The 19,373-nt window shown below is 35.6% G+C and overlaps 1 protein-coding gene across 1 annotated transcript in view; it reads right to left on the reverse strand.

Moving 5' to 3' along the window:
* The window catches only part of CCDC172 (coiled-coil domain containing 172), a gene marked incomplete at both ends in the record, with an annotated part of 41,490 nt that extends 22,630 nt beyond the window's left edge, over positions 1–18,860 (reverse strand). The window contains 4 exons of the mRNA XM_081074732.1: positions 98–263; positions 1,408–1,524; positions 18,490–18,575; positions 18,782–18,860. Coding sequence (XP_080930858.1) covers positions 98–263; positions 1,408–1,524; positions 18,490–18,575; positions 18,782–18,860 — 448 coding nt within the window. The remainder of the gene's footprint in view (positions 1–97; positions 264–1,407; positions 1,525–18,489; positions 18,576–18,781) is intronic.
* Between the last annotated feature and the right edge of the window lie 513 nt (positions 18,861–19,373).

The following is a 19,373-nucleotide window of genomic DNA, read 5'->3' on the forward strand; positions in this document are numbered from 1 at the left end:
GCTTATTGATAGAGTTAAATTTCTGGAAAGTCCATTGATTCAAAATAAGTTATTTTCGTTAATGCCAGATAAATGAGGTAATATTATGTATTCATACCCATTTTCAAAATGTTTGCTTGGTTTTCTAAGTCAGATATTTCAATCTTGACATTTTTCTTCATCAAAAGCTCTCTTTTCTTTGTTATTTCATACTCATTATTGAAGTCTGAAATTTCCTTAATAAATTTTTCCTTTTCCTCTGTCACTTTTTTCATCCTACCCTCCTAAAAAACAGAAACAAGATCAAATGCAGGTGTTAATTGCAGTAATACCTTTCTTTAGTGATTTAAAATGCAATCATTTGAAATTATTAACAAAATATAATATTATACTTCTTGGTTTTATCACAAAGGTGCTTTATTCCTCCAGCAATATTAATAAAACACTAAAGCTTATGTAATAACAACCATTTTCACATGAAAGATTTATTCTTAATGTTTTGGGAAAATTATTGATGTAGAAATTCTACCACTCATTGTTATATATGTGTTTGTACGTTAAACTTATAACCATATATACCATTTTGTCATTGCAATATAAATTCAGTGGTAAAATAATTCAATGACCAAACCTGGAAATAAAAATCTATACTCAAAGACATTACTGCCTGATAGAAAAAAAAAAAAGAGAAAAATAAACAAAGAAGGAAATCCAAGGAAATCTATTGAAATGTATAAAATGAAGGTAAAATTATATATTCACTTCAAATTTAATTCTAAATAATAGTTTACATTTTATGAAATATCAATATGTAATATAAATAAGAATTTCCAAAAACTTTGGACAATGCTAGAACTTAAACGTTACTATATTTTTCTTTTTTTTTCTTGGAAACTGGTCGTGTCATGTATAAACCACTGACAGTTGATTTTGTTGACTTCAGATATACATTTTTAGTATTTTAAAATGTATTTTCTTTGAAATGTCCATTAATTCCAAGTCATGTTCCTAAATTGGCCCTGTCATTTAAAACTACTGTGTCTGCTGGCTCTGACTTATGATAAAGAGATAAATAAAATCTATCCTTTTACCCACATCCATAAATATGCCTAAAGTGTGAACCTCTCTGCTTTTCAAAAGCATTAAAACCAATGTCTAGAAGCCTGAGCAATTCAAATCAGTTTCACTGTTTCTTTTATGCTTATTACAATTGCAAATAATTTCTATATTGCATCCCTGCCAATAGAATTCTTTAAAACTATATTATTCTACCAATTGGTTTTAAATAGCACTGACTACTTTTCCATATCTGCACAGGACTATCTGCCAATATACATATGGATAATTTTCTAAAAGTACACCTAAGTGTATTTAAATACTTTTGATACAGTTAATGAAATAGATTTTTCTAAGTGGCTGGAGACTTACAAAGGTTTGGAGAAGCATATTCCTTTGGTTTGTAATTTCACTGCACTGTCTTTCTAAGGCATTTTCATGAGTTTTCAAAAGCTGTAAGATGAAGGATTTTTCAGAAAACTCCTGAACCTTAAAATGAAAAGCAGAAATCAGAATGAAACAACGAGACACTTTAGGATACCTGAGTCAAAAGAACAGACCTGTATAGTATAAAACATTTTCTGTATTATCTTCAAAATGCAAAATATAATGCACACTAAACATCTTACTTTATATGCACTATCTTATAATATTTTATAAGTGCTTTATAATTACAACTTTTATAATCTCTTCCCCCAATAAGACTATAGTCTCCTCAAAGGCAGAGAATTTGTTTTCTTTTTCCTTTCCAATATCTAGCACATTTCTTAGCTTAGGTACTAAAGGTTTTTGACAACACACATTAAAATCTGCTTCAAGACAGCTTGTTTCAAAGAACAAGTTTCTATTTTCATCACTTATATGAGAAAGATATGGATGAATAAGTCATGTATAAAATATGACTAATAAAATAATGAGGTAAAACCTACAAACCATAAGCAAAAACCCAATCCCATGACTATAGTTATACTAAATAAAACACAAATCTGCTAAAATCCTCAAATGGGTTTTGAAAGCTCATTTTTTATTTTAGTACCTCATTTGGTTGTAACTAGCAAAAGATACAATAAACATTAATATTAGATATGTAACTGTTATTTCATTTGGGCCATAAAGAATAGCATCTCCTGAGACCATGAATACTGATATAAAAGTCAGGAAGTTATAATACATAAAAGCTAAAAATAATGCTGGACTGGAAATAGTCTTTCCACTACTACTTTCCGTACTGGCCCTCATAAGAAAGCATCACTTCTAGTTTGGTGCTGTTCCCATCTCCACAGATAGAAAAAGAAAAGGAAATAAATTCAACTTAAACCGCAGAAAGCAAGATTTATGTTAGCTATAAGAACTTCCTCAAGGTGAGAGACAGGGTGTGAAATCTCTGTCCCAGAAGATATGGAACAGTAAAGAGCTTAGAAACAGTCTCGTCCAGAGGCAATGGGTTAGCCATTTGGAAATGAGATGGCTCAAAAGTCCTACAAATATTGGCATTAGAAAAACTAGCCAAAATAAAACAGAAAATATGATTTTACATTTATATATTACCATAGCACATCTGCCCACTCCTTCAGTACCTGGTGATGGTCTCATCAATTCTGTCTTAAGAAAGACATTGATAGAGACAGATCAGAGAGGTGACATTTACATGACCGAAGGAATTCAGAAAGGACTTTTAAAATTGGGGGAAGGGAGAATGGGGCAGTAGTATTTTACTGTCTGACAGAAATTAGAAAACATGTGTCCAGATCTATAAAAATCATAGAAATTAGTAACAATGGCAAACAAGAGCATAATCATGAATTCTAGCACATTTACTTAGAATAAAAAAATAAAACAAAACACTTCAGAGCTATTTAGTATTTATTATGTAAATGAGAATAAAACGAGCTCCAGAAAAGTCAAATACCTTACAAAGGTTATTAATTAGAGGAAAACCCAGGACTAAAATGCAAGTCTTCTGCTTCCTTTTTTCTAAATCATGATGTTAACATGGAAATATTAGAACTACTTCAAAGAAATTGATATTTCTGGAACTAAAAAGGGACTTTAGTCTCTGAGAATAGTATAAATTGAAAGTATACAAGTTTTTTTTTTTTTAATTAATTTTATTGGGGTGACAATTGTTAGTAAATTTACATAGATTTCAGGTGTACAATTCTGTATTACATCGTCTATAAATCCCATTGTGTGTTCACCACCCAGAGTCAGTTCTCCTTCCATCACCATATATTTGATCCCCTTTACCCTCATCACCCACCCCCCACCCCCTTACCCTCTGGTAACCACTAAATTATTGTCTGTGTCTATGAGTTTTTGTTTCTCATTTGTTTGTCTTGTTCTTTTTGGTTTATATACCACATATCAGTGAAATCATAGGGTTTTCTGCTTTTTCTGTCTGACTTATTTCACTTAGCATTATTCTCTCAAGATCCATCCATGTTGTCACAAATGCTCCTATATCATCTTTCCTTAACGCCGAATAGTATTCCATTGTGTATATGTACCACAACTTCTTTATCCATTCATCTATCGAAAGTATACAAGTTTAAGAAAAAAAAAATATCAAATACTAGGTCCATCAGAGCTTATTAAGAGAAGGTTGCTTGCAGTATATGCCTAACCTACAGAATTGCTATTATTGATGGTATCCATGAAAAGCTGCAAAAATGCTTTGAACCAAGTATTGGACTGGATAAATTTTAGTTTCATTTAATAAGGCAGTTCATGTATTACACCTTTCAGAATCCAAATTCCGGAATTCTGATTCTGTTTCTGTCACTGATCTGTTGTAAAAAAACCTAAGTGGAAATCCCAAAATTATAAAACTATTATCAAATTAAGAAGTATTTTAAAATAAAGAATATTAAAGAAAGCTATTAGACATATTGGCATTGAATTAGAATATTTTATCACAACCTGAAAAATGAAACCTATATAACCAAAAGTGAAAAGCAGACAGCTGTTCAAAAGTTTTATAAGAAGGTCACCCTATAAGTTTCCTTTTCCCCTAAAATCCTATATGAATTATCCATTTTGAGATCTTTTCTGCTTGTTTGTTTTTTTATTAGTCTAATTTTCTTCTTCATTCCCACGTTCTTATAGTCTGTCTTTATCCTTTACTTCCGCATTTTTCTCTTTTAATCAATGTAAACAATCCCAGAAAGTCAACTACAAAAAAATTACAGTAACAATGATTTTTAAATTTACTCAGGATATGTGATAAAAATATTTAATACAAAAAGGAATTGGCAAGTAGGGAAAACAGCATAGTAGAGAAAGAAGCAGGAATTTGGAAAAGCTCAAGTCAGGAAGGTCAAGAAAGAATAGATCCTACAACATGCTGAGGACAGCAGTAAGTTAGGGTTGCAGAAGCTACATGGGGTCTAACGCTAATAGAGAGCCTACCTATTTTAAGGGACTAAAGGGACAAAAACTTTTTGATCTGCCCAGTTCCTCTCTACCAAGTGTAAATTAGTAACTCTTAAGAACTAAAATAGCTTGTCATGACCACCTATTTGCAGAATGTTTCTCATTGCTCCTTTTGTTCTTTCTGCTATCACAACTAATTTCTTAAATTTTTTTTTACATTCTTGTGTTTGAAAATGAGACTTACTGATATGTAAAATTTAGGTAAACATTCCAAACATAACCCTGAACATACTGATAGGATTACAAGATGAGGTCATTTCACAGAATAAATTATCATCAGAAACTTCTTAACTCTCTTTTGTTGCAAAAGTGATGGGTGGGGATCAGAATTAAGAAGACGGAAGAAGAGGTGTAAAATCATGACTTAAATATTTTTGAAGCTGCTGACTCTAAGTTACCCAGGGATCCTAAGGGACTACAAACAATAAAAATAAGAGTGGAAGGTTCCTAGCAGTGGTACTACACATTTCTCTTTCTCTTCTCTCTCCCTCCTATGACTACAAATGAAGAAATAATATTTGCATGCAGCGTTAAAACTACATTGTAGAATCAAACAGCCAAACTTTGTCAGAAAATATTGCTGCTTTTGGAAAATTTTAATTTATAGCAGTGCCAACACTCTGGTTAATTCTGCTTCTCTCAGCAATAAAGATTTTTTTTCCTTTCCCTATTTTATTCCTTGTAGGATATTTGATTTTTCAACGGAGCTTACAGTTTTCTCACTGAGCTGCCTTATCTGGTCAACTAGGTCAGTTTCAGCATAGCCATGATTTGTGACTCTTTACTATTCTTGCTGCCTGGGTGCCTTTAGGTATTTTTCTACCAGAAGAACCTGAAAATTGAAAATGACTGAGGATTTAAAATTAATGTTTGGGTCCAAGTAAGCAAAACACAAAGCTACTCTTCTCGTGGTTGCTGTTGTTTAAAATAATCTCAGCCTTTAGAAACTGACATTTTGCTGATTAAATGCTCTGCCAATGGTATAACAGACTTTACATAAAAAAAAAAAAAAAAAACACCAAAACAAAACAACATCAAGTCATGCAGAAGATTTCACACTCGTAAGATCACAGTGATTGGGGAAAGAATGTGTTTATTATGACTATGATAAAAGACATTTTAAACACTAGAGTACATCAATGAATATGGTATCAGTGACACAGATAAAGGTTTTCAAAGAATAGATGTATTTTTTATAAATACATTTCCTCACCACAGATGCAATGCCTAAGGAAAAATTCATCGTGACACAGTAATCCTAATATAGAAAGTAAGGAAGGATCAATATTAGGAAACATTAGTCCTCACTCCTTATTCCCTCTCCAATCTTATCTTCTACCAGTCTCCTCAATCATTCCTCTCCAGCCACACCGTCCTCATTATTCCGGGAACACACCACGCATACTTCCTCCGCAAGGCCGTGCCACTGACTGGTCTCTGCCTGGAGATCTCTTTCCCCAGATTCTTTATTTAGTTCATTCCTTTACCTCAGTCAGGACTTTGCTCATCTTTCACCTTTTCACTGAGGGTTATCAGGATGCCTGATACGAACACTACTATATAAGTTTGTTCTGGAAGTTCTTGTTAATGCAATAGGGCAAGAAAAAAGAATAAGATATAATTATCTAAAAAGCTGACTCACAATAATCTCTCTCTTTTGTTGTTTGGGCAAATGTCATTATTAGATACCTAATAAATCCAAGAAAATCTATTGAGAAACTGTACTGTTAGAAATAAAAAAAGAGTTCAGTAAAGAGGCTAGTAACAAATACCAAAAACTAAGTATCTTTTCCGGTTACCCAGAGGAAAAAAAACATGAAAAAGATCCTATTCACAATAGCAAAAACAACATAAGCAAAACACACACTTAACAAGAAATAAAGAAGAGCTCATAACAAAGGAAAAAAAGAACCTTTTAGAGTAACAATCTGATCTATTTTCCTATTGTGGTGGTCACATATCTCCCATTCCTTTTTTTCTTTCTGTCTTTTCATGGCTATGAATATTAAACCAAATCAAGACAATAAAAATTCATTCCCGTCTTTTGACCTGTGAGTTTTCTTTCTCATATAACTGTACATTGCCTTTAATTAAAGGAGAAACTGAACTATATTTAAAGCCATGTAACTAGTCTGAATCAAAGAAGCTGAGGTAGGTAGCCTTTCAACTTACCTTGAACTATTAATTCAGGCAATAGCAATGCATAAGACCACATCAGTACCAAAGACTACATGAGAAATTCTCTCCAATAGCACTCAGATCATAGGCATAGCTGTAGGTAAGTAGTTGGCCTTTGACCTCTTCCCTTCACCTTTTCTGAACCCATCTGGTGTTCCAAAGGCCATAGCCAACCTAAATCTACCTTCCTCAAAATAACCACCATTATCCCAAACTATTCTTCCCTTTTCCTCAAATAAAACTCCCATTCCCAGAGAACTGCTGATTAGGGAATAAGCAGTAAAGCAGAAATACTGATAGGCCAAGGAACATTCTCTAATGATAATTCTTAAACTGAAAGACTCTTACCAGGCAGATACTTTGAAATACGGTGACTTCTGTGTTATTTGACAACTCAGGAGGCAGTACCTAATCTTACCTATCACCATATCTTCTTATTCTGTCAGGATATAAAATAATGGGATGCTGAAGGTAGTAATTTTTCATGTACTGCTTTTAATAGAACGATAAGATGTCACAGATGCCTTAAAATATACATTTCCCCCTCATAATAGAAAATTTGGCACATGAGCAAGAAAAGATCATCCCTCAGTCAAGTATACGACAAGAACACCAGAAACTGGGTTGGGGATAGTCACATCAACTTGTCAACCAGCAGCTTTAGCTTTAAGAAGATAGTTCATTCTTCAAGAACTCAAGAAAACAAGAATGGGACCCAGAACAATTTATGTACTGTATCTGTTGGCATACTCTATGTCTTAACAGTTCTCACAGCATAATGACATAAACCCTATCTAAAAAAAAATACTGTAACAGAAGAGAAAAAGAGAATTACCTGAAAGAACAGAAAAAAAAATACTGTTTCTCTCTATAATATTTCATACAGGGTACAAAAAAAAACTATTAATCAATTACTTGATGTCCTCAAGAGCACACAAAGTTATGTCCACTAAAAAACAAGAGCAATGAAGACTTAAGAAAGATAAAAAACGACACAAACAAACAAAAAAAACCCCACAAGTTGAAGGGCCAGCCTGATGGCTCAGGCAGTTCGAGTTCCGTGCTCCTAACTCCGAGGCTGCCGGTTCAATTCCCACAAGGGCCAGTGGGCTCTCAACGAAAAGGTTGCCAGTTCGATTCCTTGACTTCTGCAAGGGATGGTGAGCTCCACCCCCGTGCAACTAAGACTGAACATGGCACCTTGAGCTGAGCTGCGCTGAGCTCCCGGATGGCTCAGTTGGTTGGAGCGCATCCTGTCTATCACAAGGTTGTTGGTGCGACTCCTTCAAGGGATGGTGGTCTGCGCCCCCTGCAACTAACAATGGCAACTGGACCTGGAGCTGAGCTGCGCCCTCCATAACTAAGATTGAAAGGACAACAACTTGACTTGGAAAAAGCCCTGGAAGTACACACTGTTCTCCAATAAAGTCCTGTTCCCCTTCCCCAATAAAATCTTAAACACACACACACACACACACACACACACACACACAAGTTGAGATTAAAATTAAAAGAAGACAGAAAATTAAAGAACTGTAAAAAAGTAAGACATTTAAATTTGCAGAGTATTAAATAACAGAACCAACACAGCAATAAAGGGAATCAGTGATGTAAAGTAGAAAAAGTTGTACAAGACTTCTGAGAACCAGCAATAACAGAAGATAAGAAATTCAGAGAAAGAAGATCTAAGCTGTAAGAAATAGGGTATTTGGGCGGCTGGTTTGCTCAGTTGGTTAGAGCGCGGTGCTCATAGGACCAAGGTCGCTGGTTTGATTCCCACCTGAGCCAGTGAGCTGCACCCCCCACAACTAGATTGAAAACAATGACGTGACATGGAGTTGATGGGTCCTGGAAAAACACACTGTTCCCCAATATTCCTCAATAAAAAAAAAGAAACGGTATTTCTAAAAGGAAAGAATATAATAGTTGAGGTTAAAATGTGAGGTTCATCCTTGCTTCAGACAAAATTAATATCTATGCACAAATTTGGAATTATAAGGACAATAAAACTACAAGCAACCAGAGAAGAAAAATGAAACAAAAGAGGTTACCTAAAACAATTTTTTTAAAAATCAGGCTGACTTTAATTTCTCTTCTGCATTGAAAAATTTTAGTGCTAATAGTGCCAGATATATAGTTTTCAAAAAACAAGTTTGAGTCAAGAATTCTTTACATAGACAAACTTTCATTGAAGTATAAAAATAATAAAAATAACAGAAATTTCAAAATATTAATGGCTTAGAAAATCCACCATGTGCTTATTCTTCCTGAAAACTTACTCAAACACAGATTCACCAAAAGACAAATGAAAAATAATAACTCAAGAATGAGGAAGATGAGGCATTAAAGAATTTTATAGTGAACTTTGGTTATAGTGAATATAGTGAATTTAGTGAATATAGTGAATATAGTGAATTTTGGTTAATATGGCAGTCTAAGCAAATGTGGGAAGGACCCACTTTGTACTCAAATACAGAGAAATGTTGGATAAAATATAACTAATTTAAAATATATATCATTTACATAGCTAAGCTGAAAACAAGAGAGAGAAATCATCATGCCAGAGATCATCATGCTAGAATTCAAGCCCAAGAGATATCTTTGAAATTGGATACAGGCATCAGAGACTAGGGTTTTAAATGCCCACATAAGACCAAAAGTCAAGGCCAGAGGGAGCTGGAACTGGGCTTATTGGATAAAGTCAGGAATCCAGAAGTGTCTATGCCAGTTATGCAAGTAGAGTAACAAAATTCCATCCAATGGCTTAAAAATGTAGCATATAAGTGATCTGCCTCGATTGAGCCATAAGTGGAAGAGGAGTCATACCTGAGAAACTTCAACACCAAGCTTGAACTGTTCACAGACACGAGAATCAAATATCTAACCATGCAGTGCAGAAGTCTTGAACTCAGAAATTAACATAAAAACTGGTTCTGAACAAGTAAAATCTGCAAGGCCCTGGCAACTGGGGTGAAACTGCTCCTGAGGGACAACTTTCTTATCAAGGGAGTATGTGGGATTCCCTATTAGAAAAGCCCTGCTAAAGATAAGTTCACAATAAAAAATGTTAAAGCTCATAAGAAAATGAACCACCCTCTAAGAAAGTCATGAGATGAAATAAGCAGAATTTACAGAAAAGGGAAAACAGAAAATTCTATGAGAGAAATGTTCAATTAATTTATTCACTCAATATTGTGTATTTAACATGTACTGTTCTAGATACCAGAAATAATGGTTGTGTCCAAAATAGATGAATTTGTATTCCCTGTGGAGTTTACATTCCATTGAGGGGAGACAAATAATAAACAGATCAATGTAAAATACATCAAGAGACATTAAGTGCTACAAAGAAAAAGCAGTATAAAGAATAGAGGTAGAGATGGGAGGAGATGATGCTGTTTTATACATGGAGGTCAGAGAGTTCTCTACAGTCAACATTCTCAAACTTTTCGGTCTTTCAGACTTTAGCATCTTAAAAAATTATTGACTTGTTTTTGTTAGTTATATCTATCAATATTTTCTGTATCAATGATCAAAACGGAGAAAATTTAAAAACATTCAATTCATTTAAGAATAATATTAAACCCACTGTATGTTAAAATAACTTTCTTGAAAAAATAGTATTTTCCAAAACAAAAAACAAATAGTAGGAAGAGTTGCATTTACATGTTTTGTAAATCTCTTTAATGTCTGGTTTAATAGAAGACACCTGGATTCTCATATCTGCTTCTATATTCAATATTTTGTAATACTGTGTTTTTTGGTTGAAGCAGATGAGAAAAAACTGGCCTCATACAGATGGGAAATTGGAAATGGAAGGGGTATTTTAATACCCTTTTCAAATGATTGTGCAGATTCTTCTTTGATACTACATCCAAACTTGATAAGTGGGAATTCCTTAAAGTTTAGTTGCAGTGTGGAATCTGAAGGCATTTCAATGAACTTTTCGTCCTCTATTAAAATAAAATCCATTGGTCCATCCTGTGCTCTGAGTGAGTCTTTGATCCATGCACAATTTTGTAACATTATGCACTGGTCCTTTGGAAAATATTGCTTCACTGAATTATGCAGATCCTCCACATGTTGATACATTTCGTGATATAGTACTAAAAAACGTTCATTAATATCACCAACAAACTCACTAGAAAAATGTTTAAGTACTTAGCAAACTTCAAGCTTACAGTGACAGTGAGTCACTGTACAAATTACAGTATAGAATGAGTCTCCCAAAATTTGAATGCTTGTTTGAAAGGCTGAATATTATCACTGGTAAAGTAACCACAACATCAGTTGTTTGCCTTGAAATGTCAGGGTCACTTTGTTCATTTTTGAGAAAATTTTGCCAACTACTCGAGTTTAAATAACCAGTTTGTCAATTACTCAAGTAAAACTGGTGTTTCAGAAAAAGACTAGCTAGTTCACACCGCAATTCCAACAACGGCCCAAGTACTCTCCCTGAGACAATCACTGTCCTTTGGAATACAGAGGTGTTTGATGTCAACGTCTTATTTCCTCGCACACAACATTGGAAACACATATACTCATTGGTCAGCTTCAAAGTAATATTTTTTACACTTTAGTCAAGGTCATACAGTGAAACTGGTAGGTTTTGGTTTGTTACTGTGAGTGGAAGACAGTGAAGAAAACAATGACTAGCAGAGTTTGGTGCCACTGCCTTGATTTATGGTAAGGGACCAACAATTTTACTCACCATTGCCTTTGCACCATCAATGTATATGTCAGAACAGTGAAAATCACAAATAATGCCTTTGTATTGTTAAGAGAATAGTTTAACCTCACAGACTTTCTGAAAGTCTCGGGGACACCTATGGATCTACAGATCACACTTTGAGAACTTCAGCCCTAAAGTGGCAGAGACCCAAGGTAATCAACCATCAAGATTTGCACAGGACTCTGCATGTTAGAACAGAGGGTCTCACATTCCAGTAGAATAGGTGGCCGCTCTACGGTACTAGGAGAGACCCAAAGAAAGTGAATGTGCCTAAAACACTAATAGCTGAGAAAACAAGCATTTCAGGCAGAGGAGTGCAAAGGCCCTGAGGTCAGAGAATGGCTTGTTTACTCAAGAACAAAAGAACCCATTACAAAGGTACACACACTCCTAGCAAATCAGATTATCCCTGGCAGGTGAGCTACTAGAAAGTGCCAGTTCTATACTAAAAGGACATCTGGTGATCGCTTTCTTCCGTTTCCACATTTTAGATAATCATTCATGACAAATTCATGTCATTATTCATGACAAAGGTGATAAAGCTTTCTTTATACAATTACGTAGGGAAGATTAAAAGTAATTACATGCTTTTTTGAAAAAACGAGAACATCAAGTATTTTGAGTTTAGTAATTAGGTTAGTTAGGTTAACATAGTTGAAGTTGCTTGATGTCAAGCCTCGAATTAAGCCAGAAATTTGTTATATAATTTACTTGTCAATTATTCATGGTGTGATTTAGAAGTTGCTCAATGAATGTTTGTTGAATGAATATTTATCCAATGTGTGATTGGAGACATTTAGGAGGTGAGGAATACAGTTAATTGATTTTCCAAGAAATCACAAGTCAAACGGTAAACTTCTTAAAAGGCATTCTTTTGTGCTGCATAGTTCTTATGAGGCTAGTAAACCAAATTTTAATCTTGTGCTTTCTGCATACTGAACCACAAACATGTTGTTCTTCAATTAAAGGACCATTCTCTCAGTTTCCGAAAAGAAGTTTTCTTTTGTTCAAAACATTTCTAACATTTCAGGCTAAACAATTTATGCGGAGTAGCTCCTTAAAAAATAAAAAAGAAATAGAGACATGCTGGTAGATTTTACAATTAGAAGCAGTACAGTAGATTTTCCACTTTGTGGATCTTAAGTCAGAAAGTGTGCAACTTTTGTGATTTATAAGCACCTGCAAACAGAAAGGCTATCTGGCATACTGTTCCAGAGTTTGCTCTAAACTGCTATTAACGTGAAATATTTTTTGGATTTTCTTAAGATCATGAAAACAAAGTTGAGAAAAAGGAGTCCAATAAATGCTATGTATGATATTTTTCACTTCATTTAGAAATATGGTCATTTCAGTTCAATTACTATGGAGACTGCTACTTCTCAGAGACCATCTCCTCCTAAAAGAACTGTAAGCACGTACATGACTATTAAGTAACTCACGTCAAGTATAAATGTGCCAAATGGCCAATAAGTACCTGAAAATATGTTTGACATTCATGTCATCAGGGAACTGGAAACATAAACCAAAATGAGATAGCATCTCACACCCAAAGAGATGGCTATAAAACAAACATAACCCCCCAAAAACAAACAAACAAAAAACACCAAAAAAACCCCCAGAAAGTAGTAAGTGTTGGAGAGGACATAGAGAAATTGGAACCCTCTTACATTGCTGGTGGGACTGTAAAACGGTGCTGCTGCTATGGAAACAGTCTGGCATTTCCTCAAAAAGTTAAACCTGGAATTACCACATGACCCAGAAATTCTACTCCTAGAGAATCAAAGGTTAGGTTTCCAATATATAAGTCAATAGTTTCCCAATATTGTTTAAGCCATTTTTAAATGAATTTCTGTTACTTGTAACCAAGAATACCCTAAACTGCGTCAACATAAGAAACAACCAAACCTGTAGAGAATTTTTATGAGTTTATTTCAGCCAAACGGACAACATGCCAGGAAGCAAGATCTCAAATACTCCCAGGAATGACAGTTTCCCAGTTTCTTTTATACATTTGGAATTAAGGAGAGGATACAAGGAAGATTACATGAAGGTGGGAGAAAGCAAGGTGGAGATTCAATTACAGGATAGTTAACAAGATTATGCACTCTTGAGGGTGGGTAAGATTCCCACCCCAGGAGTTTGAAAAAGAGGCATTTCAAAGATGTGTTAACCTAGATGCACAAAAACAATGGACAGGGCTTGCTTAAGGCAAAGATAACATTTTACTAGGGAAATTCTCGGCCTGAGGCGTGACTACCCACCATGACCTGCCCAGTTAGGAATTTATGATCAGATCACCCTGTGAGGTTACTTTCAGTTAGATTCATTAGAGCCCCTTCTTTGTCCACAACTGATAGAGCCTCCTCTCCAAGGAAGGGGTAACCTCTGGCTTGACTCTAAGTACCTCAAGGGCAAAGGCCACATATTATTCATCCTAACCTGCTGCCTGACTGATATGGATCTTTAGTCATGAGTGGCAAAAATGATTACAGGGAAACTTTTCCAAACTCAACTTATTACCTTGCTGGCATAAAGCTACTACCTAACTGGTAAAGCAAAAGAACAAGGAAATAAAGCATTCTTATTAATGAAGTTTCATTAAACATGACCTATACTTGTTAAATTTGTTGAAATAAAGCTAAGAGACTACTTTTAGTAAATCATGTCTTCGGTTTCCTGTTACTCTTAGATTGGTGCAAAAGTAATCGCGGTATACAAGGTTAAAAACAATTGTAAAAACCGCAATTACTTTTCCACCAACCTAATAAGTCTTCAAACTTTCCTATATCCTCATTGTTTCCTTCTTACTTCTGTTTATACTATGCTGTAGTGGTCAATATCGTGTTTCTCCGAAAATAAGACCTAGCTGGACCATCAGCTCTAATGCGTCTTTTGGAGCAAAAACTAATATAAGACCCAGTCTTATTTTAATACAATATAAGACCCGGTCTTATGTAACATAACATAAACGGACAACATGCCAGGAAGCAAGATCTCAAATACTCCCAGCAATGACAGTTTCCCAGGGATTGCAGACTGGTGCCACTATGGAAATCAGTATGGAGGTATCTCAAAAAGCTGGAAATGGAACTACCTTATGTCCAGCAATTCCACTTTTAGGTATGTATCCAGAGAAATCCAAGATGCTAATTCAAAAAAATATATGCACCCCTATGTTTATTGCAGTGCTATTTACAATAGCCAAAATTTGGAAACAACCGAAATGCCATTGGCTTTCAACTGGATTAAGAAACTGGTACATTTTCCAATGTGGTACTCGGAAACTGTGGTCCGAGTATACAACGGAGTATCACTTGGTTATAAAGAACGAAATCTTATTTGCAACAATATGGATGGACCTAGAGAACATTATGCTAAGTGAAATGTCAGTCGGAAAGACAAATACCATATGATCTCACTTATATGTGGAATCTAAAGAACTGAATAAATAAGCAAAGTAAACAGAAATAGTCTCAGAAGTATGAGATATAGAGGAAAAACTGATGATTGCTAGATGGAAGAGGGTAGGAATGAGGGAGAAGGGGAAGGGATTAGATAGCATAAATTGCTACTACAATACTGCCACAGGGATATGAAAGACAGTTTGGAGAATATATTCAATAATGTAAAGATTTTGTAGGCTGTCAGATGGGCACATGTCTTATTAGGGAGACCCCTTCATGGGCGGTGTAGATGCCTGACCACTGTGCTATACACCTGAAGTTGAAGCTGAATAATGTTGTATGTCAACTATAAGTTAATATATATATATTTATATATATGGTCACGAGATACGGGGAATAGAATCAATAGAATTGTAATAGATACATACAATGTCAGAGGGGCTCAACAGATTGGGGGAGAGGAGCTATCACTTTGTGAAGGGTGAAATGTCTAACTTGCATTGTTTTGTACACCTGAAACTAATAAAAAGTTCATAAAATTTGATTATTGTTATGATGTTTACACAGTAAGTTAAAATTGGGAGAAGAAAAAATAAACAACATCACCTCAGACTTTCCTTCATTTACTTCCTCTTAAGGGAGTACGATACTATATTAGGTTTCATATGGTATGTTTATAAAGTTTAAATGCCCGAATTTTAACTATATACTTTAAAAAAACAAAACTGAAAGAAAACTCTTTTAGATGCTTAAAAGAAGCTACAAATATTCTGTGAGTCCTTAACTTTGATTTGCACTGTCATCAATAAAAGCTTTCCTTGCCCATCACAAGCTCTGGTATATTGGTAAGCATTAATGCAAATCCAGGGCCCGTTCTTGTCTTTCTGTTTTCATATTACCAAACCTAACCAGGCATGCTGTAGCTGTCCAATTCACAAAGTACTCATACTGTATAATCTGAGACTTTTGCAACCATATATTTTAAAGGACTCATCGAGGCCTGAAAGGCAAATGCTATCATTCAAGTTCTAATTACATGCTACCTCGGTTTTAAAGAACAGAAGAAAAATGAATACTGTACTTCCTAAATACATTTTTTGACCACAGGCAACTTCCAAAATAAACGCCCAAAATATTTTCTGAAGTATCACTATACACGGAGCATGAAGCACTGGCCTATTCAAATTATATTCTAGTTTCTCTTTTTTGCTGCTTCTACTTGATAAATTGGTCAATAAATGCCAAGTCAAATATTCAAGTAAATATATTTTCATTGTTATTGGCAGACATATAATTAACTCTGAGAATAAAAAACAAGAAATCAATTTATGATTACTTCTTCAGTTCTTCCCATTAGTCACTTACGTTGATTGTGGTCTACTTTTAAAATCTTTATACACATACACACATACACACCATTTTGACTATATAATAAATCAAATTATTTTAATTACAAACTAGTATTGTATGAACTGTGACCTTCTTATGTTAATTTTATTAATAAGATGCAATTGCATTATTACCCACATACATGAGCTGATTAAAAAGCTATACACATTTATGAACATATACTAATTAGTAATTTCAGCAAATGTTTCTAAACAATGTTAGGGATTTGCTCTCCTCTCAGGTATAAATATTTGAATCATTTTTTATGTACATGTATATATCAACAAATTACATTTCCATTTTCCAGCAAAAGAGGCTGCTAACAAATAAAATATTACAGAATAAACCTAATTTTTTTCAGAGAAGATATTCAAATAGCAAATCTTTTTTTTTTTTTTTTTAACATTTGCTATCTGTCAGGACAATATCTTCATCAATCCGGAAAAATACATTTTTGTACAAAAACTTACATAAGTGACCTTCTAAAAATATTGCCCTAAACTCTACGCAAAATTTTCACATATATTATACGTGAATTTCATGAAAAAAAGTTTAAGATGAGCTCAGAAATCTGTTTTAATAAAATATGCTGTCGTACTTTCATTATGGTAGTTTGTTTTTAAGTTATATACCATGGATAAGTCATTTAACCTCTGGGTTTCCTACCCTACAAAGGGGGATTAAATGATAGTGCCTTATCACAGGATTCCTGGCAGGATTAAAGGGGTTAATATAGGTGTGGTATTTAGATCAGTGCCCAGCATAAAGTAAGTGCTGAATGAGTGGTAGCTATCTATGCATTACCTAATTGTTTTGCCTGTTACTTCTAATAGCTTCTAGTTACCAGTCCTCAAAGTATATTAATTGTTTTCTAAAGAAAAAGAAAGCTAAAGTACATCATGACATTTTTAATGCTTTGCCCATCCCATCAGCTTTTAGCATTGTTAACAGCTAGTCTATCTGCTACTCAGGCAAAACAGGACCTAAGATCTTACCGAATAATAGTTTCAAATTCTATTGTAAAAGACAGCTCTCTCCCTATTATCTCATTATTAGCACTCATTAAGTCATTTAAAATGCTAATATATACTAATGCTAGGCATTGGATAAAGGCTGTGGGAATAAAAAAAATGGGTAAGAAAAAAATTCCAGCTATACTGCTCACAAAATTGAAAGATACAAACACAAACACAAGTATATATTGTTGCTTAATTGTAAGGTGATGCACTGAATGTTATAATGAAAGAATTTTTCCAAGATGTCCAAGGGAGGGCTTCACAGGTGATGCCTGAGCAAGACTTGCAAGAGCAGAAGCTCCCCAGGTAGAGAAAAGATCTATAATTACACTATTCAAAAAGAGAACTGGAAGTTCCTCAGTGGTAAATTAAGACAGACATATTTTAAGGCAAACAGACTTCCTCAAACAGATTTCCCATTGCACACTGCTTGCTTAGTGATCTTTAGGAGTTGAATAAATATTTTTGTATGACTATCTGCCCCTGCTCATAGCAAGGCCTTCATTGTGATATACCTGGATGATGTTCATAGCTCTCATCCTCCCAGAACTCAGAGAGAGATCTTCTGAAAACCACTTTTATCGCTCTGCTTCCCAATCAAAAACCTGCGATGGTTTCCTCCTCTTCCCAGGTATCAGTCCTCTGCTTTGGGTGATTTCTCTCCCAATATGCCTTGGGTATGTCTCCCTTTCCTTCAGATCCCCCCCTGACCGGAATGTTTCTGTCCTATCAATTTGCCTGTCCAAAATGCACGCTTCAAAATCCTCCTTCAAGAAACCATCAGATTCCCTTGCTTCTATTTAAAACAACAGAACTTTACAAATGCTGCAGAAAAAGGAGAAATGCTAGTAGAAAAATTATGCTTTTGGATGACAGTCAAGTACCAAATGTGGTAGAGAGTTGAAAAACAAAAGGCAGAGACTCATTTGAAAGGTACATTCAATTGTTACATCAACATAGCACACTTCTTAAATTATTTATTATTCAAAATGTACATAGTGCACCAACTACTTATGGAACAATTATTTTTCCAATGACATTGTGCTCTTTTAAAATGTTAACCATCCCACAACATGGCCAATGAATGCCTTATTACTTAAACTGGTTTCTTTAGGACAAATTCATATTAGAATGGAAGGTGTCACCGGATTCAGAACTTTAAATATTCCCAGGCAACATTCAATACGCTAATCAGGCTAGTAACCTGCTTCCTACTTGAAGGACAACTAGTTAAACATCTTCCCAAAGTCAAGTTAAAACAGACTTTTTCAAATGATAATGAGCACACTCCACAGGTCAGTACCTTCGTTTCCAACTTGATTTTCTCTTCATTCAGCTCCTCTGTTGCTTTCTTAAGCTTCTCACGGCATCTGTTTATTTCCGACCTGACTGTAATACAAATTAAATCCTTGAACACATCAATCTTTCTCAAGTCCCCATTTCTGTGGCCTGTGAAAAGTCACCTTTCAGCTGTCTCTCCCCTCGACGTGGAGAGCACCCTCCCCTAACTGCTCAGACCACTACGCTGGGGATTTACTTCTGCTCCAAGCTCCCAACTGAGGAAGACAAAGGTCCTCGCAAACGACCCCACCGACCTTCCCGCATCAAGCGGCGACTCTCCTCCGCCCGCTGCTCCGAGAAGATGATGTGCTGAAACAAGGACTCTAAACTCATCTCCGGCACAGGCTCCTGCGGATCCCTGTTTTGCCCTTAAATATTTTATAACCGACTCTGAAGATCCTGGAAAGCACAATAGATAAGGATCATCCTAAGCCTATTCCCCGGTGGACCTGCAGGCCCAGGTCCCCGGCCCACACCGAGCACGGAGCCCGAGGCGGGACCCGGCGAGGACGCCGACGGCCAGCGGTGGCGCCCCGGGGCCGCGCCGTCCCGTCCCGGCCTTTGTGTCCTGTTCTAACGGACCAACCCGGCTTCGCCCTCTCGTCCCGCTTGTGACAACTGTCTCCAGCTCTGCCTCTTCCCTGGCTGAATGCGGGTCCCCGAGACCAGGCCCCTCTCCCCGGTTTCCTGGTTGTGCCGGTGGGAAGTGAAAATGGAGGCTTCCGAGCGGGTCTGGGCAGCAGCCCTGTCAGGGCCCAGCCTCTGCCTCCCAGGCCCCTCTCTGGAGAGAGGAGGTCCTCACAGTGCTCTGCCGCTCAGTGCAGCCTGTCCTTACTGACAATGTCG

Source organism: Rhinolophus hipposideros, assembly GCF_964194185.1.
Source record: "Rhinolophus hipposideros genome assembly, chromosome: 15".
Taxonomy (NCBI): domain Eukaryota; kingdom Metazoa; phylum Chordata; class Mammalia; order Chiroptera; family Rhinolophidae; genus Rhinolophus; species Rhinolophus hipposideros.